The sequence below is a fragment of the Gopherus evgoodei genome, chromosome 1 (genome assembly GCF_007399415.2).
Source record: "Gopherus evgoodei ecotype Sinaloan lineage chromosome 1, rGopEvg1_v1.p, whole genome shotgun sequence".
Taxonomy (NCBI): Eukaryota; Metazoa; Chordata; order Testudines; family Testudinidae; genus Gopherus; species Gopherus evgoodei.
The window spans coordinates 279,322,600-279,342,152 of record NC_044322.1 but is presented as its reverse complement, the minus strand read 5'-3'; the positions used below and the strand labels follow the sequence as shown (position 1 = coordinate 279,342,152).

Genomic DNA, 19,553 nt, shown 5'->3' with positions numbered 1-19,553 from the left:
AGCATGTAACACACAAGGGAGTGTAGGAGCAGAAATTTCTTAGGAAATGATCAGTCTGGTGTCTATAGTATCTTGACTGGTCTGTTTGCAGCCTGGGTATACCATACATCCCCCACTCCCAAAGTCATAGACAAAGGTGATGTTCATTTGCTGAGATCCCAAAATTTGAAGATGTCAAGGACTCTGAAGATATGAGGTTCTGTTTTGCCAATTTATGATTTCATATGAATATGTGAAGGTCATTTTGTCACTACCTTTCAGCCTAAACAAACTAATTTTACACAAATCCTTATGTTCAGTTCTGTGCTTGTTCTTTGTCATCAATTTTTAAATCAATGTAACAGTTTATAAGTCAAGACCATCTTTTGTTACCTTTTGCCCACATCAAAATGGGATCTGTCTTTTAAAAAGGTAACAAAATATATTCCCCTAACGTTACAGTGTAACAGTAGAAAATGGCTATCTATTATGCAACTGAAACAGGACGCGCTTAGAGTTAGCAGACATTTTTATTTATAGTGAATCTTTATCAAGGTGATTTACTATATGCCAATTTTTCTATTGGCCATCTCTTTCAAAAATGTAAAAATGGACAAGATACTATGTATGTCAGACTCCTATTTATGGGCTCAATAGAGTATTGGTATTAGTGTCCCCCTTAACACTGATAGTTGTACAAAAGGATGATTGGGGCCCAAGATATTTGTGTGCATATATTTTAAAGTATTTGTGCATTAGTATTTTGTAGCACACATTATGTAGATTGTAGAAGGAACAGAAAGTTGTTGATGGCACAACACTGTCTATACAGCAATGTAAAATTTATTAATTGTGACAAAGAATGAAGGTGTCTGTTCTAAAGAGTTTACAATCTAGAGGAGTAACATTGATTAGAAGACAACAGTAAACATCTATAGCAATTGACCTTAAGAGCATACTTCAGGTAGGGCCCTGACATCCCATTACAGCTACAAATGAGTATTTTGTTTTCAAACTTGCATCACTTGCTATTACACCCTTGTGGAGCTGACATTGAAAATTAAAGCTATCTTTCCCTTGTCTGTAAATTCTTGTCTATTACTTGTCTGTAAAAGCACACTGTTCGGGTTATATGAATTATAATGATGATTACATTTGAGGCACACAGGAGCTGAATTCTGTTGCAAGCTGGAAATCCTGCAACTTGGATTGCACAGGAAAACATTCAAATAGGTTTTTATTGAATTAAAAGTTAAAATAAATTTGATACTGTAATTTTTATCTAATTATTGTGATTTCTAGTGGATATGGGCCCCATGTATAATTCTGACAGCTGTCTGCCAGCCATTCTTGATTCAGCTGACTTTTTTAGCACTAATGCTGACATTGTTTTTAACTTTATTTCTAACTATATCCACATTTAGTATCTTGTTCAACAGCTGCTTGTGTGATAACCCCCCAAACTGAAATTTACAGACTGAACTACCCTCTTTATTGTTCTTTCTATTAAATTGGTCAAATGTACAGGACGTGGTTAATTTTTAGTGAATCCATGCCAGTGAGTATTACCCCACTTCATCCCTAATAAACTATTTAATGTACTTTTTATCCTGGGACAAAAGTCTAGTTTCTCTGGCTGTAATTACCATCTCATTTTCACAAATTCATACTTAGCAGACTGAAAAGGCCTAGTGTGAAATCCTGGCCTCATGGAAGTCAATGGCAAAACTCCTATTGATTCAGTGCAAGCAGAATTTCATCTCTCGTCAAGATCCTTAGTCATCCCCTGTGAACATAGGATCATTTGGTCTAGCCTGTGATTCCCAAACTTTAGATTTTCAGGCAAGTCCATTGGTTTACTAGACTAAGAACTCTGTAACACCCAGTGCCCACTACTTTCTGTTCAACTGCGTATTCTAGCCTGCAATGGAATTTAGGTTGATCCAAACCTACAGTATAAAGATGCTGAAAATGAGATTTCAGTTCTTACCGTTGTTAATGAAAAATAATTATATGAAAGAGAAAAATCTAAGTTGAAAAAATCAAACGTATGAAAAGTATACAAACTTGTGTTTAATTGCAAAAATTCTTTCCCATAAAATGTTAAAGAGGAGAAGAGCAATCTACATAGCCAAGTAGACTTTGTGCCAGCTGAGGCAGAGAAACTTTGAGAACACACCTTTATTGAGTAGAAAAGTAAATAGATACAAAAGTGACCATCAAGGTATATTACATTTTTTTTCTATTAAGGGGACAAATAGGTTTAATATACCATATATGTGCAGCATTAACTCTTTATTAGAGATTATTTTTATAGACTGCTATGTAAAATAAATACATATGTGAAAATTGAGACCAGAACAGTTTCATGCATAGTTAATCCTAAAACTTCTATGGGCATATGCAGCTCACAAGGCCACTTATCATTTTGGATATCCTGAGTCTTAAATCTGAAGTAGTCAAAATGTGGTTTGTAGACCCAGTGTGTGAACACTTTGGGTATGTCTACGCTACAATTAAAAACCTGCAGTGGGCCTGTGCCAGTTGGAACAGGCTTGTGGGGCTCAGGCTAAGGCAGTGTTTAAGTGCAGTTTGGGCTAAGGCTGGTGCCTGAGGTGTGGGACCTACCCCATAGTGGGGTCCTAGAACCTGGGCTCCAGCCCAAGCCCAAACATCTACACCACAATTAAACACCCTCTTAGCCTGAACGCTGTGAGCCTGAGTCAGCTAGCATGGGCCAGCTGCGGGTGTTTAATTGCACTGTAGACATACCTTTGAGTTTTAAAATTCAGCCTGTAGCTGCCCTCAACTTCAATATAAGAAGAGAGGCCTTTGCATACAACAAATCCCAGGGTGTAGTGCTCCAGTTTGATCTAAATAGATCTGTGAAGGTTACATTTCTGCATTTAAAATAAAATGGCGGCTACAATGTTCATGTAACTTAGGCAAATCTCTCTGGCTCCAGTAAGCTGCCAGTGCAGCTCTTGATTGCGAGAAGTTTGAACAGTCTTGCCTCCTGATAGCTGAGATTATATATTAGTTGTGTTTTGACTTTGGAATACAACAGTTTATATTGGAAGTCACATAATTTCTTTAGGCCTACCAGTGTGCCATTCAAAAAGAATGATTTATTTTTAAATGGAAGTTAGATCCTGTGTGTGATTAGCACCAAGTACAAGTGCCTTACACAAGGACTAAAACCTGGCAATACTGCCATGAAAAGGGGTTAATAGATGGCACAAGCTAATTTCTTTTTAAATTAATTAAGGAAATATAAATGTCTTGGAATTAACTTTTTAATTTTTGTTTTTCATGAAAAGTTGGATCCCTATAGTTCAGCAATAAATTTAAGTAATAAAAGGTAGGAAAAATGAGTGACAAAAATAGTCTGTTTCAGAGAATTGGGCAGGTATAAATGGGAAAAGGAGATTCTGGGGGAAGATGTGTTAAACCTGACAAGGAAATGATGTTAGTAAACTCACAAAAACTGAAATGATGGAAGGCTACTAACAATAATGTTGTACTCAGGTTGAGAAGCATCTTAACTCTGCAACTAGTCCTACAGACTTCAGTGACAGTGTTCATGCAGAATGGTGCCATTCAGTGTGAATAAGGGTATCTCAATTTGTCACAATGATATTAAGAATGTCAACAGTAAAGTGTGGAGTGAGGAGGCCACTTGCTTGTTGCCAAGGAAAGGAGAGAGAGAAATTTAAAGACCAACTTTTGTATAATTCATTAACAAATATAAAATCTCAATGGAGAGGAGGGGATATTTTAGTAAAAGTGGTATGGTATTCTGCATTGCAATCTGGCATTTTCAAAGCTCACCTGTCACCACAAGAGGGGACCACATTTTCTCATTTATACTGGTGGAATACTACTGAGTTTAAGGGGGCTTGTAATTATGTAGTTCAGAGGGGAATCTCGTTCAGCATATAGAAATTGTGTTAAATGTACATAATTTATTACCAGTAATCCAGAAGTTCTCCTATTCTGCTGTCAGTTTAAACTCAAAGAGCTGTCCTTGCAAGGACCCTTGGATTTTGGGTCAGCACCTAACTGTATTAGGGTTTTCTATATTGTGAATAATTATACTATCTATGCTTCAATGGAAGTAAAGTGTGTATCTCTCTCTCTCTCTCGCTCTCACAAACACACCCTTCCACTGAGGCATGAATATTAGGGCTGCCAAGTGATTAAAAAATTGAGATTAAATTAAAAAATGTATTGTGATTAATCACACAATTAATCACACTGTTAATAGAATATCCTTTATTTAAATAGTTTTGGATATTTTCTACATTTTCAAAGATATTGATTTCAATTACAATACAGAATATAAAGTGTACAGTGCTCAATTTATATTTATGATAACAAATATTTGCACTGTAAAAAACATTTTTCAATTCATCTAATACAAGTACTGTAGTGCAATCTCTTTATCATGAAAGTTGATCTTACAAAGGTAGAATGATGCACAAAAAATTACTGCATTCAAAAATAAAACAATGTAAAACCTTAGAGCCTACAAATCCACTCAGTCCTACTTCTTGTTCATCCAATCGCTAAGACAAACAAGTTTGTTTACATTTGCAGGAGATAATGCTGCCCACTTGTTTATAATAGCACCTGAAAGTGAGAACAGGCATTCGCATGGCACCATTGTAGCCAGCACTGCAAGGTATTTATGTGCAGGATGCACTAAAGATTCATATATCCCTTCATGCTTCAACCACCATTCCAGAGGACATGCGTCCATGCTGATAACAGGTTCTGCTCGATAACCATCTAAAGCAGTGTGGTCTGATGCATGTTCATTTTCACCATCTGAGTCAGAAAGGTTGATTTTCTTTTTTGGTGGTTTGTGTTCTGTAGTTTCCGCATAGAGTGTTACTCTTTTAAGACTTCTGAAAGCAAACGCCACACCATGTTCATCTCAGATTTTGGAAGGCACTTCAGATTCTTAAAGCTTGGGCCAAGTGATGTAGCGATCTTTAGAAATCTCACATTGGTACCTTCTTTGCGTTTTGTCAAATGTGCAGTGAAAGTGTTCTTAAAATGAACAGCATGTGTTGGGTCATCATCCGAGACTGCTATAACATGAAATATGTGGCAGAATGTGGGTAAAACAGAGTAGGAGACACACAATTTTCCCCCAAGGAGTTCAGTCAGAAACTTAATTAAAACATTTTTTTGTTCAAACGAGCATCATCAGCATGGAAGCATGTCTTCTGGAATGGTGGCTGAAGCATGAGGGGGGCATACGAATGTTTAGCATAACTGCCTTGTAAATACCTTGCAATGCCGGCTATAAAAGTGCCATGTGAATGCCGGTTCTCACTTTCAGGTGACATTGTGAACAAGAAGCGGGCAGCATTATCTCTCATAAATGTAAACAAACTTGTTTGTCTTAGTGATTGGCTGAACAAGAAATAGGACTAAGTGGACCTGTAGACGCTAAGATTTTACATTGTTTTATTTCTGAGTGCAGTTATATAACCAAAAAAATCTGCATTTGTAAGTTGCAAGATAAAGAGATTGTACTATGGTACTTGTATGAAGTGAATTGAAAAATACTATTTCTTTTGTTTGCCATTTTTCAGTGCAAATATTTCTAATAAAAATAATATAAATTAAGCACTGTCAACTTTGTTTATTGTGTTGTAATTGAAATCAATATGTTTAAAAATGTAGGAAAACATCCAAAATATTTAATACATTTCAACTGGTATTTTATTGTTTAACAGTGCGATTAAAACTGAGATTAATCACAATTAATTTTTTAAATTGTGATTAATTTTTTTGAGTTAATTGCATGAGTTAACTGCGATTAAATTGACAGCCCCAATAATTATTAAAATTGTTGGCAGTAGAGAAAACAATAATATCTTTAGATGTAGACCCAAAATCTAAGGGTCCTAATAAAGATAGCGCTTTCTGAATTTAAACTGATACTGGAATAATCCACAAGTTTTCTTCTAAGTAAAATTAGATCACAGTTACAGCTCTTTTTGGGGCACGTGTGTGTAGACTACTAGGATCTCCTGTATGGAATAGTATTGATGGACTTCTGGTCAAATTCTCTACTCTCAATACATCAATGTAAATCTGGAATAATTCCATTACATTTACCAAGAACAGAATTTTGTCCCCACAAAAGAGGTGTAATTGTGATCTAATTTTACTGAATGGAACCAAATTTATGAAACTGTTGGTTTTCATGGTCAATATGGTATGTCAGAATCAGACTACAATTCACAGAACCTGCTCAGAAACAGGTTTTTAATTTTTCATATCTTATAGTGTAGCTAATACATAAGCATGAAATATAACTTTGCAAAAAGCTATAATTAGAAAAAATGAATGAATATAAAATTTAAATACAGAATACTGTGCTTAAAATTCTGATTTAACATCCAAAATGTTCTTTCATCTAAATACTTTGGTTCAAATTTCATTTTAATAAAAAAACAATGGGCATTCAAGATAATCATAAAATACATGAAAAATAGTCTGTCTGTTCCCCCTACCCCATGACATTTGCTTTTTTTTCCCTCTAGGATAGTTTAGGCATGTAAGGTCTGATCCAATGTCAATAAAAATCAATGACAAGACACATGCTATTTAACGTTTGTTGGACTAGTTGTTTTTGGTTATTGTTTGTTTATAAACCCATTAACATAACTGAGCTATATTGCCCATACTGTCAAGTAATATACATGTATTAAAATGAGTCTGAATTCATTGATCATCACCCTGACTTTGTTCATTTTCTAGATTGTATTCTAAAGGTAGTATTTCTCTTGTATTTGAAGATAATGTAATGTCAAAAACTTTTTCTTTTAAAACAATTATTTCATTTTGCAATTTTAATATGCTGTTGTCATACTGCATGCTTTCAAGAACCGTTTGCATTTCCATTATATTTGACACTGTTTTCAGCATCTCATCTTCGATAGTAAACACCTGTATTGTCAAATCTTCCATTTTTTTCTCTATACCTATCAGCTCACTTGATACTTTAAGAATAGACTGAACGGCATTTTCAATTGTTGGCAAGTGGGTCTTGCATTCCTCAACTTTTGGTTCATAGTCTGTAAGCTTCTGACTCAAATCTAGGTCTCTGGCTAACAAAGTATTCTGCTCTTCTTCTAATTTTTCAACTGTCTTTGTATCCAACTCCAGCTGCTGTTCAACTCTAGAAAGTTCATCTTCTTCCTGTCTTTTTAATGTTTTAATATTTCTTATTGTACTGTCTTCTAAATCTTTTAACCTTTCTGAAAGAGACTTCATATTTTGATCAGCAGTATTTATATGGGCCGTAACTTCAGTATGTATGAACTTTGCTTCAGATTTTAAGCTACTAGTGTTTGCATTCATTTCATCCAGGCTTCTTTTCCAGGAGTCCATAACATTTTGGAATGTGTCATTAATGCTTTGCATCTTTTCAGAGAATGTCTGCTCACTGTTTTGAATGTCCTGTATGATGTTATGGAGAGTGGACACTTCCTGCTCAAACTGGGTCATCATAGAGATGGATGAGGTAGCTTCCTGCAGGATACTTTCGGAAGACTCAAGCTGCATTTGTAACACAAAACAATGTCCATATCTACTTAATATTAGACTGGAAGAGCACTTATACAACTGGGAGTATAATATATACATAAGGCTCAGTCAGTCTCTTGGAGAAATCCCACCTGATTTGATACACATTTTCAATCTTCCTATTTTCTCTAATAATTTATGTTTAAAATATTATTGTTCCAATCTATTCTGGCATGTGAAAGCTATAAAGAGAATTTCTATGGCAGTTTTCACACATGTATTGTTACTTAGGAATTAGTAACTCTAGTCAATTTGTTACGCAGCACCAGAGTTATTACATTCAAGTCATCTGGACCTCAGTTTCTATTTATAAAAAATGAACTGCCATAACTTATTGCTGTAAAAATATGAAGCAACAAACTTAGAACAAATACTTTCAAAATACAAATCAAATATTGTGACCTAGAATTAAATCACACAATTAAGAGTATTACTAAAAGACCAAGCAATAAAGCATCAGCAGTCTAGTGTCTCCACAATGCACTACCATAAAGGGAATCGGACACTGGGTTACATATTAGTGGTTCTTCACTGTGTGAGCTAGCAGGAGATAAGAGCACTAAGAAAATAATACACTAAACTGAGGCAGAAGACACGGTGAAATCCTACACCCAGTGAAGTCAATGGGAGTTTTGCCACTGACTTCAATGGGTTCCACAATTTCACTCAGGGAGCACAGGAGAGTTTTGTAACACTCTTTGATTAACTGAGGAGCACAAATGAAGCTCTAAAGGGAGCATACGAATATTTCAGTTTAGAAACAACTGAAATAATCTTTACAACACAGTTTCAGGGAAGGGGAAAATTTATTCATGTTTTTCTGTATAATACATGCAATTATCCTTGGATAGCTAACCTTTGTTTCAATTTCCTCAATAGGACTTTCTTTTGTAAAAATATTATACTGCCCAAATTCTGCACTAGCAAGGTGGACTCATTTAAATCAGCTATTTAAATCACCAAGTGGAAGGCTTCAATTTAAATAATTTATTCTAATCAACTTTTCCATTTGTACTTCCTTTATTTTCTAAAGAAAGAAGCATTCTGATTGGTTGATATAACCTTTAATATCTATTTACAACTAAATAGAGCCTATTACACTAGATTTGATACATCTTTTTGCTACCAAGGAGGTACACTATAAGCATATATATTTAAGCAATTATGTAGCTAAGTATTTTCAGATTCTTATTAATTCTAAATTTTTAGTGTCTTAGAAAATGGTGAATGATGTTGCTTATTTACCTACATAAAGAAATTTTTGCACAAGATTTCTTTCAAGCTGCCTTAGGATGGTAACTGGAATTTAACTGAACACAACAGCATATACATTTTATTTTTATTACACAAAACAAGCCCTTACCTGTTATATTTATAAAACGTGACCTCAAAAGTTAGATGTTTTTCCCCTGACTTTTTCTTTACACAGAAAAGCAGTTTTTAACTCCCAAGTTTTTGATAGAGGCTCATGGATTTAGCATATTCATTTTTTACTTAAATGTTATAAAATATTACAATAAGGTTAGGCCTTAACGTATTTCATATTAAATTCAGATTTAATTTTAAACAGGTTACTTTTTTAAAAAGAAAAACTTCCTATAATTTAAATAGAAAAATCCAATTTAAATAAAAAAACCCATTTTTAAAAAATCATTGATTTTTATCCAACCTGCACACACGAGGAAATTCCAAGTTTGCAGTCAGCTCTCTAGACTGAAGTGTACATAGATTCAAACTGCATCCTATGTCACTGACAATATTTTAAGATCAATGCTAAAATGGCACTATAGGCACTTGGTTTGCTATGCTTTCATCATCATCTCTACCATACAGAGAATGATCTTGGCGTAAAACTAACTCTTCCAACAGATGACACAACATTATGAAAGGAAAAGAACACAATGCTGCATATCAGCAGTGTGACAAAAGAGAGTGGGGATAGCTCCCTTTTGTGGACCCCCAGCCAGCCAGTTGGCTATGGAATCCCTCTTGGTGGTTGTTCTCTACTTGCTTTACCCGTAAAGGGTTAACTAGCCCACAGATAAAAGGAAAGGAGTGGGCACCTGACTAAAAGCGCCAATGGGAGGGCTAAATCTTTAAAAAATTGGGAAAAAACTTCCCTCTGTCTGTGTGTTGTGCTTCTCCAGGAAAGGGGAACAGTGAGCAGCTATGCTGTGAGAAGCTGAAAGCCAGGTATGAAAAACCATCAGAGCATACCTAGAGATTGCTTATCTGAAACCCCAGATATGTATGTAAATTAGGGAATGTCTTGGAAGATGCAATTAGATTTATTTCTATCTCGTACTGGCTTGTGGATTCCTCTGTGCTAACCCCAAATGTTTTTGTTTTGCTTGCAACCTTTAAGCTGGACCTCAAGAAGGTTATTCTTGATTATTAATTTTTGTAGGTGGGTTCTTTAAATCTAGCAAAAGCCTAAGTTTCAGATGTATTTTCAATAAAATTTACCTTTTTTTAAGAATAGGATTGGAGTTTTGGTGTCCTAAGAGGTTTGTGCATATGCTGTTTAAATTAGTTGGGGCAACAACTAATTTTCTTTGTTTTCTTCCTCAGCTCTTTCCCAGGGGGTGGGAAGTGGTGGGGGGAGGGGCGGAAGGGTGTTTGTGAAACAGCTTTGAGGATACCCCAGAGGAAGGAATTCCCAAGTGCACATTTCTGGTTTCAAAGGGGTTTTTTGCACTTGGATGATGGCAGCATCTACCCATCCAAGGTCAGAGAGAAGCTGTAACCTTGGGAGTTTAATACAAGCCTGGAGTGGCCAGTATTAAATTTTAAAATCCTTGCAGACCCCCACCTTCTGCACTCGAAGTGCTAGAGTGGGGAATCAGCCTTGACAAGCAGTTTTAAGATTTTAAATTAGTAGTATAGAAGACAGCCTGAAGTGGGAACAAGACCAATTTACCATACAAGAATTTCTGCCAAATTTCTTTAAAACAAAACACCTCTACCCCAATATAACATGACCTGATATAACACAAATTTGGATATAAAGTGGTAAAGCAGCGCTCCAGCAGATCAAAGCAAGTTCAATATAATGCGGTTTCACCTATAACACGGTAAGATTTTTTGGCTCCCGAGGACAGCATTCTATCGGGGTACAGGTGTATGTAGCTGAACTATATTGAGAACTAAACTTCTAAATTGAGCCATATGAATTTCAGGGAGGACTTAAAGTTTCTAGAAAAGAAACATTAGGGTACAGTTACTTAATATGCATGGTTAATGGATGGACAAATTTAAGCCCCAAATTTGACATACTTTAAGATTATAATCATCTGGTGAATGATGTCATACATATTCTAGATAAAAAAATTAAAAAAATTGAGCACTTTCTAGCTATAAAATTATAAATGAAAACAGTATTGAAGGTCCTGAAGAGATCAACAATGAAAAACAAAAATATAAGTAAAGGGAAACATTTTCAAGTAGCTATTTCGCACAGGATGAAATACTGGCCTTACTGAAATTGATGGGAGTTACACAGTTGACTTCAATGAGGTCTGAATTTCCTTAGCAATGTTAGTATCTCAGTATAAGCATCCACTTGTCTGCATGCTTTTACTTATATAAGTGATATTGAGCAACATAGTCTTAAGAGTTGAGAACAGAACAGAAGCCAGATCTGATGGCCAATCAGATGTCCCATTGACTCCCATGTCAATGACTAAATAAACATTCAAAAATGGTCTAATTTCAGAGATATAAAATTGTAATTCTGGTCATCTAAAAATGTCCGTAATCTCAAAGCACATTTGTTAACTTTGACTAAATAAATATGAACTAATACATTTTAAATAATGTTCAATATAAGTTCTCAAATTAAAATTCCAATTATTACCTTTTCAGAAATTAAGTTAACTTTATTTTCCATATCCTGGCATTTTCCAGCTTCCAGCTGTAATAAATGATACTTTTTTTCCATGTGAGCAAGTTGGCCTGACTGCTGAAATAGGAACCTGTAAATCATGAAAAAATTAGTGAATATAATTGGTATGCATTAAATGTTTTAGGCCTCAATCCTGTAAGGAGCACCACATGAGTGTAGGCGTTCTATCTTCACACAGCTCCCTGCATGATCAGAGCATTAGAAAAGAACAAGGCTTTTTTAACAAGTTTGGTCCGTCTTCATATTGGAGTTATAGATTACCAAAATAAGGAAATGGACAAAAAATAATAATTTGCATTTAAAGTGTGTGTGAGAGAGAGTGTGTGTTCTACTCAATTAGCTATCACAAACCTACATAACCGCTTCATTGTGACCTAATGTACATATGTGGGACAAAAAAGTACCTTTATGGGAAAGGAAACCCTTAGAGAAAATTACTTTTTTAAATGGTTTAGCTGATGTAGGATGACCAGATAGCAAGTGTGAAAAATCAGGACAGGTGGTGGGGGTGGGGGTAATAGGAGCCCATATATAAAAAAAGCCCCAAATATCAGGACTGTCCCTATAAAATCGGGACATCTGGTCACCCTAAGCTGATTAGATAGTCAAGTTAAACAAAATGAGATAATTGGGCCTTTCTTCTTAGACTTCTCAAAACCATATGTGGGAGCTCTGAATTAGGAAGGGCCAAGCTAGTCCTAATTTTGTGTTATTTTTAGCCATTGCTATTGGGTTGTGAGAAAGTTTGTATTGTTGCTGCCTGTGATGTACCAGTTCTGTGGAGAAATAGACTTTATTCTCCAGGCTCTCAGTCCAGCACCTCTTTCAAGCATTAAATTTATCTTAAACAACAAAAAAAATAGTTAAAATTATCTTTTTTGGTAGGTTTCAGGGTTGCCAGTTCTGTGAAGTCAACAACTTAAACATATAGTAATAAAATGGGTTTGACAGAATGTACCCACGTCCACACACTACACATTGTTGTAATAATCTTAGTAAAAAGACGGTTTTGTGAGGTATTATCCATAAACTCATAATTTTCTGGTCAATATAGTCCTGAATAAATGTGCAACAGCATTGTTTATACTATTTTCCTGTATAATGTTATTGACACGTTCCAAATCACAGCAGAAGCTGGCGAACAGGTCAGTCTCAAACAAAAGAATATGTGCTCTGCCTAAACAGAGTCTGCAGTAAACAGAGTCATCAAGCAGGAAGGGAGACAAAGGGAGTTCAAACAGGTGGAAAAATCAGCAGGGAATATCCTTACATATGCTGCATGATGCAGCTGTGCTGATATAGGCCTTAGAGCAAACGCAACCTATGCCAAAGGGAGAGCTTCTCCTGTCGGCATAGAAACTCCATCTTCCTGAGAGGTGTTAGCTATGCTGACAGGAGAAGCCCTCACATCTGCATAGTGCTGTCTACATTGGGGGTTAGGTTGGTAAAACTGTGTTGCAATCCTGAGCGAAGTAGTTATACTGACAAGTCTGTAGTGAAGACCAAGCCTCTGTCTCCTGAATCTCAGCTGGAAATGTTTTCCAGAAGGAGGACTGACACTATAAAAAGGAGAAATAAATGCCACAAAAGGACTCCCTCCTCTCTCTCTCTTTCTATTGATTCACAACACAAGAAGGGACAAAGGAAGCGCCCATTAAAGAGAAGAAGGTATCCTGGCCTAAAAAGTTTGGCCACTAAAACTGTTGAGGGCATGTAGTGAGAAAAACTTTGCTTTGAATTTAAGCTAGTTTATTAAGCTGGGCATGAGTTGTGTTTTTTCTTTATTTTTCTTGTAACCATTTCTGACTTTTATGCCTCATTACTTGGATTCACTTAAAATCTCTATCTTTGTAGTTAATGAACTTGTTTAACTGTTTTATCTAATCCAATGTGTTTAAACTGAAATATCTGACAAACAATTTGAAATTAAAAAAAAATCGTATTTTTACCTTAAAGAAATAATAGACTTAATATACTTGTATTGCCCAGGAGAGGGCTGCACAGTACAGGGCATATATTTCTGGGGGGAAATCTAAGACTGGGAGTGTATTGGGGTCACCCTGTACTATACCCTAAGCTGGTGAGAGCCAAGGTGTGGCTGGCTGGAACTCTCACACAGGCATAGCTGGTAGTGATTTACATGCTGGAGGCTGTTTGTGAGCAGTCCAGACTGGAGGTTACAGCAGCAAAGCAGCGTAAAGAGCACCCCAGGTTACAGGGCAGGGGTACCCCAGGGCGGGGGTAACACAGCTATTTATTTGTCGGGATTGTATTTTGGGTATGTAACACTGTGTTAATACTTTACAGCCTTAATACAATGAAATTGCAGATGGGGACATGTAGGCAAGCAGCACCACTATAGCTGAACCAGGATGAAATAGGAAACAACAGAGAGGGCCCTAACATGGCAGCAAAAGAAGCTTAATTTGCTGGAAGCTTATCAATCCCAAATCAAGATGGGGATAGTGCAGGCTGTCCAGGTATCCTCTTTTTGGAATCAATTTATGTAGAAGAATATTTTCTCTCACATAGATTTTATAATGCACTATTTGTTACAATAATGTACAGCAATTAAAGTGAGAACTCCAGAACATTTGTAATAATGGACTGTTGAGATTGAGGTCTGGAGCAAAAACCAAGAAATTATAAGCTATACCTATCCCAGATGTGGGACAGTTTCAGCAGAACCAAAATTATGCAATTTTTATTTTTATCTTTTTTAAACTGTGATCACCAGAACTGGACACTATTCTACTAATGTCGTATATAGCGGATTCCATTGTATATGACATGGACGAAACCAGAAAGAGTAAAATTGAAAGTGTGAAACGAACTGTATCCAGTTACCTTTAGAGGATCACTTACCAGGTCAGCAGTAGACAAGCAACAAGGGAAAGTAGATTTAAGGCTGTTTGTGAGTCTATCCAAAAGGAATTCTGACTACTGCTGCCGCTCCTGGGACTTGAGATTGTTCCATCACCGCTCTGCTTTTGTGGATCTTCATTATGCTTCTGTGAAGGAACAGCTTTCTTTCTTTGCTTCATGTCAGACATTTTAAGAAAGTCTTTAGGAAACAGAAACCAAGCAGAGATCTAGCTGAAGAATGTTATAACCTTATTCCCAGATTCTGGACCTTAGCGTCCAAAATATGGGGGTTAGCATGAAAACCTCCAAGCTTAGTTACCAGCTTGGACCTAGTACTGCTGCCACCACCCAAAAAATTAGAGTGTTTTGGGGCACTCTGGTCCCACTGAAAAACCTTCCCTGGGGACCCAAGACCCAAATCCCTTGAGTCTCACAACAAAGGGAAATAATCCTTTTTCCCTTCCCCCCTCCAGATGCTCCTGGAGAGATACCCAGACACAAGCTCTGTGAAACTACGCAGAGTGATTCCCCCTCTCCGTTCCCAATCCTGGAACAAAAGCACTTTCCTCTTCACCCAGAGGAAATGCCAAATCAGGCTAGCAATCCAACACACAGCTCTCCCCTTGATTTCTTCCTCCCACCAATTCCCTGGTGAGTACAGACTTAATTTCCCTGAAGTAAAGAAAAACTCCAACAGGTCTTAAAAGAAAACTTTATATAAAAAAGAAAGAAAAAATACAAATGTTCTCTCTGTATTAAGATGATACAACACAGGGTCAATTGCTTAAAAGAATATTGAATAAACAGCCTTATTCAAAAAGAATACAAATCAAAGCATTTCAGCACTTATATTCATGCAAATACCAAAGAAAAGAAACCATAGAACTTACTATCTGATCTCTTTGTCCTTACACTTAGAAACAGAAGACTAGAAAATAGAACTACTTCTCCAAAGCTCAGAGGAAACAGGCAGACAGACAAAAGACCTCTTACACAAACTTCCCTCCACCCAAAGTTGAAAAAATCCGGTTTCCTGATTGGTTCTCTGGTCAGGTGTTTCAGGTGAAAGAGACATTAACCCTTAGCTATCTGTTTATGACACGCCCCCCAAATTGCAGACAGTGGGGAAGCTCACTGGCGGCAATTTCTTCTAGAACTTGAAAATAAACAGATTAATACAACACATGCACCTTTACATATACTACTAAGTATATAACTAACAGACTTTAGATTTTAAGAACACTTTTTAACTACTGGATTCTGGGAAACTTTCACGGGAGAGTGCATCAGCAACTTTGTTAGAAGCTCCTGTGATGTGTTGAATTTCAAAATGAAAATCTTGGAGAGCTAAACTCCAACGAAGAAGTTTCTTGTTGTTCCCCTTGGCAGTATGAAGCCACTTTAGTGCAGCATGGTCAGTTTGTAGTTGGAACCGCCGTCCCCAAACATATGGGCGTAGCTTTTCCAGGGCGTACACAATGGCATAGCATTCCTTTTCACTGACTGACCAGTGACTTTCCCTCTCAGACAGTTTCTTGCTGAGAAACACGACAGGATGGAAGTTGTGATCTGTTGCTTCCTGCATGAGCACTGCTCCTATACCACGCTCAGATGCATCTGTGGTTACTAGGAATGGTTTGTTAAAATCCGGGGCCCTGAGTACAGGGTCAGACATGAGCGTTGCCTTAAGCTGGGTAAAGGCTTTTTGACACTCATTAGTCCACTTAACGGCATTTGGCTGGGTCTTTTTGGTTAGGTCGGTCAATGGGGCAGCGATTTGGCTGTAGTGTGGTACAAATCGCCTGTAGTATCCGGCCAAGCCTAAGAAGGATTGGACCTGTTTTTTTGACCTTGGGACAGGCCACTTTTGGATAGCATCCACCTTGGCCTGTAGGGGGTTTATGGTTTCTCGACCCACCTGGTGCCCCAGGTAAGTCACTCTGTTTTGGCCTATTTGACACTTTTTGGCCTTAACAGTTAGTTCTGCCTGCCTGATGCGCTCAAAGACCTTTTCCAGGTGTAGTAGGTGTTCGGGCCAGGAGTCTGAAAAAATGGCCACATCATCGAGGTAGGCAACTGCGAATTCTCCCAGTCCAGCTAGTAGACCATCTACCAGCCTCTGGAAGGTGGCGGGTGCATTTCGAAGGCCGAAAGGAAGGACATTGAATTCATACACCCCCGCATGGGTGACGAATGCTGACCTCTCCTTGGCAGGTTCATCTAGCGGTACTTGCCAGTACCCCTTGGTTAAGTCTATTGTAGAGATGAACTGGGCACGTCCCAACTTTTCCAATAGCTCATCAGTACGTGGCATCGGATAGTTGTCCGGACGAGTTACAGCATTTAGCTTACGGTAGTCCACGCAAAAGCGTATTTCCCCATCTGGTTTGGGTACCAGAACCACTGGAGATGCCCATGCACTGGTAGATGGGCGGATTATACCCATCTGTAACATGTTCTGGATCTCCCGTTCTATAGCAGCTTGGGCATGAGGAGACACCCGGTAGGGTGGGGTTCTGATTGGGTGAGCATTACCTGTATCAATGGAGTGGTATGCCCGTTCAGTCCATCCTGGGGTGGCTGAGAACAATGGGGCGAAGCTAGTGCACAGCTCCTTGATTTGTTGCCGCTGCAGACGTTCCAGGGTGGTTGAGAGGTTCACCTCTTCCACGCCACCGTCTTTTTTTCCGTCGTAGTAGACACCGTCAGGCCACTCAGCATCATCTCCCTGGACTGTAAACTGACAAACCTGTAAGTCTCTGGAATAGAAAGGCTTGAGAGAATTAACATGGTACACTTTAGGCTTTAGTGAGGCATTGGGAAATGCTATGAGGTAGTTCACAGCTCCCAGGCGCTCTTGGACCGTGAATGGCCCTTCCCATGATGCTTCCATCTTATGGGCCTGTTGCGCCTTCAAGACCATAACCTGGTCTCCTACCTTGAAGGAACGTTCTCTGGCATGTCTGTCATACCAGGCCTTTTGCTCTTCTTGAGCATCCTTTAGGTTCTCTCTAGCAAGGGCTAAAGAGTGTCGGAGGGTGCTTTGTAGGTTGCTTACAAAGTCCAGAATGTTAGTTCCTGGAGAAGGCGTAAACCCCTCCCATTGCTGCTTCACCAACTGTAATGGCCCCTTAACCTCGTGACCATACACAAGTTCAAATGGTGAAAACCCTAAACTGGGATGTGGTACAGCCCTGTAGGCAAACAGCAACTGCTGCAACACTAGGTCCCAATTATTGGAGAATTCGTTGATGAATTTTCTTATCATGGCCCCCAAAGTTCCATTGAACCTTTCCACCAGGCCATTGGTTTGATGGTGGTACGGGGTGGCAACCAAGTGATTCACCCCATGAGTTTCCCACAGTTTTTCCATGGTCCCTGCCAGGAAATTAGACCCTGAATCTGTAAGGATGTCGGAGGGCCAACCTACCCTGGCAAAGATGTCTGTTAGGGCCAGGCACACAGTGTTAGCCCTGGTGTTGCACAGAGCTACTGCTTCTGGCCATCGGGTAGCAAAGTCCACTAAAGTCAGTATATACTGCTTTCCTCTGGGCGTCTTTTTTGGGAAAGGGCCCAGAATATCCACAGCTACTCGCTGAAAGGGGACCTCAATTATGGGGAGTGGCTGGAGAGGGGCCTTGACCTGATCTTGAGGCTTACCCACTCTTTGGCATACCTCACAAGACCGGACATACTTGGCAACATCCTTGCCCATCCCCTCCCAGTGGAAGGACTTCCCCAACCGGTCCTTGGTTCGGTTCACCCCAGCATGGCCACTGGGATGATCATGGGCTAAGCTTAAGAGCTTCCCCCGGTACTTAGTTGGAACCACCAACTGTTTTTGCGGCTGCCATTCCTCCCGGTGTCCACCAGAAAGAATTTCCTTGTATAAAAGTCCTTGGTCTATAACAAACCGGGATCGATTAGAAGAGCTGAGAGGCGGTGGGGTGCTCCGTGCCGCCGCCCACGCTTTCTGAAGGCTGTCATCTGCTTCCTGCTCAGCCTGGAACTGTTCCCTTGAGGCTGGGGTCACCAGTTCTTCCTCAGACTGTGGACTTGGGCTTGGTCCCTCTGGAAGCGATGTAGGTGATGGGGTTGTTTCCGTTGCTGGTGAACCGCTCTCCGCTGGTGCACCTGAGGGTATTTCAGGCTCTGGCTGAGCCTTTTGGGTATGGCTGTCGTGTGCTTCTGCCAGTTTTGGCGCGCTGGCGCCCTCTGGCGTTGAGTTTGAAGATGTGGTTGCACTTGCTGGTGCTGGTTGCTGTTCCAGTTCCGGGCCTGGGACTGGAGATGCTGTGGCTGTTTCAGTGGTAGGCATGGAATCCGGGTCCACTACCTCTGTCTGGGTCTCTGGTAACACAGACGGGGCCTCTGTGGACGGCTCAGGAACAGGAATGGGTCTGGAAGCTTGCCTGGTTTGGCTACGGGTAACCATTCCCACTCTCTTGGCCCGCCTCACCTGGTTGGCCAAGTCTTCCCCCAGTAGCATGGGGATAGGATAATTGTCATAGACTGCAAAAGTCCACATTCCTGACCAGCCTTTGTACTGGACAGGCAGTTGAGCTGTAGGCAAGTCTACAGCTTGTGACATGAAGGGGTAAATTGTAACTTTGGCCTTTGGGTTGATGAATTTGGGGTCAACGAAGGATTGGTGGATAGCTGACACTTGTGCCCCCGTGTCTCTCCACGCAGTAACCTTCTTTCCGCCCACTCTCAAATTTTCCCTTCGCTCCAAGGGTATTTGAGAGGCATCTGGGCCTGGGGATCTGTGGGGTGATGGTGGTGTAATGAATTGCACTCGCATGGTGTTCTTGGGACAGTTGGCCTTGATATGTCCCAGTTCATTACACTTAAAGCATCTTCCATCTGATGGGTCACTGGGCCGAGGTGAGTTACTGGAGACTGGTGAGGTTGAAGAGTAGGGTATCTGTGGCTTTACTTGGGTGGTATGTAGGGTCTTTGGCTGTCCTCGGTTGTAGGGTTTATGGTCTGTGTGCCCCCTGGGGTAATCGTTCCCCTTGACAGTAGCTTTTTTGCTTTCTGCCAGTTCCATCCATTTGGCTCCAATCTCCCCCGCCTCAGCGATAGTTTTGGGATTTCTATCTTGTATGTACCGTGTGATGTCTTCAGGAACACCATCCAAGAACTGCTCCATTTGTATGAGGAGGTTCACTTCTTCCAAGGTTTGAATGTTGTT

At 39.2% G+C, this 19,553-nt stretch overlaps 1 protein-coding gene across 4 annotated transcripts in view; it reads right to left on the bottom strand.

Moving 5' to 3' along the window:
• IKBIP (IKBKB interacting protein) overlaps positions 1–19,553 on the bottom strand; it is a 29,237-nt gene that overhangs the window by 3,288 nt on the left and 6,396 nt on the right. Inside the window, exons 2-4 of one of the 4 annotated variants that reach the window (XM_030548491.1) lie at positions 14,357–14,587; positions 11,444–11,561; positions 6,250–7,560 (exon numbers count right to left, since the gene is read on the bottom strand). In XM_030548491.1, coding sequence (XP_030404351.1) covers positions 6,724–7,560; positions 11,444–11,561; positions 14,357–14,544 — 1,143 coding nt within the window. In that variant the 5' untranslated portion in view covers positions 14,545–14,587 and the 3' untranslated portion in view covers positions 6,250–6,723. Of the gene's footprint in view, positions 1–6,249; positions 7,561–11,443; positions 11,562–14,356; positions 14,588–19,553 lie in introns of those variants that run through there. The other 3 variants (XM_030548493.1, XM_030548492.1, XM_030548494.1) reach the window with 3 other exon arrangements.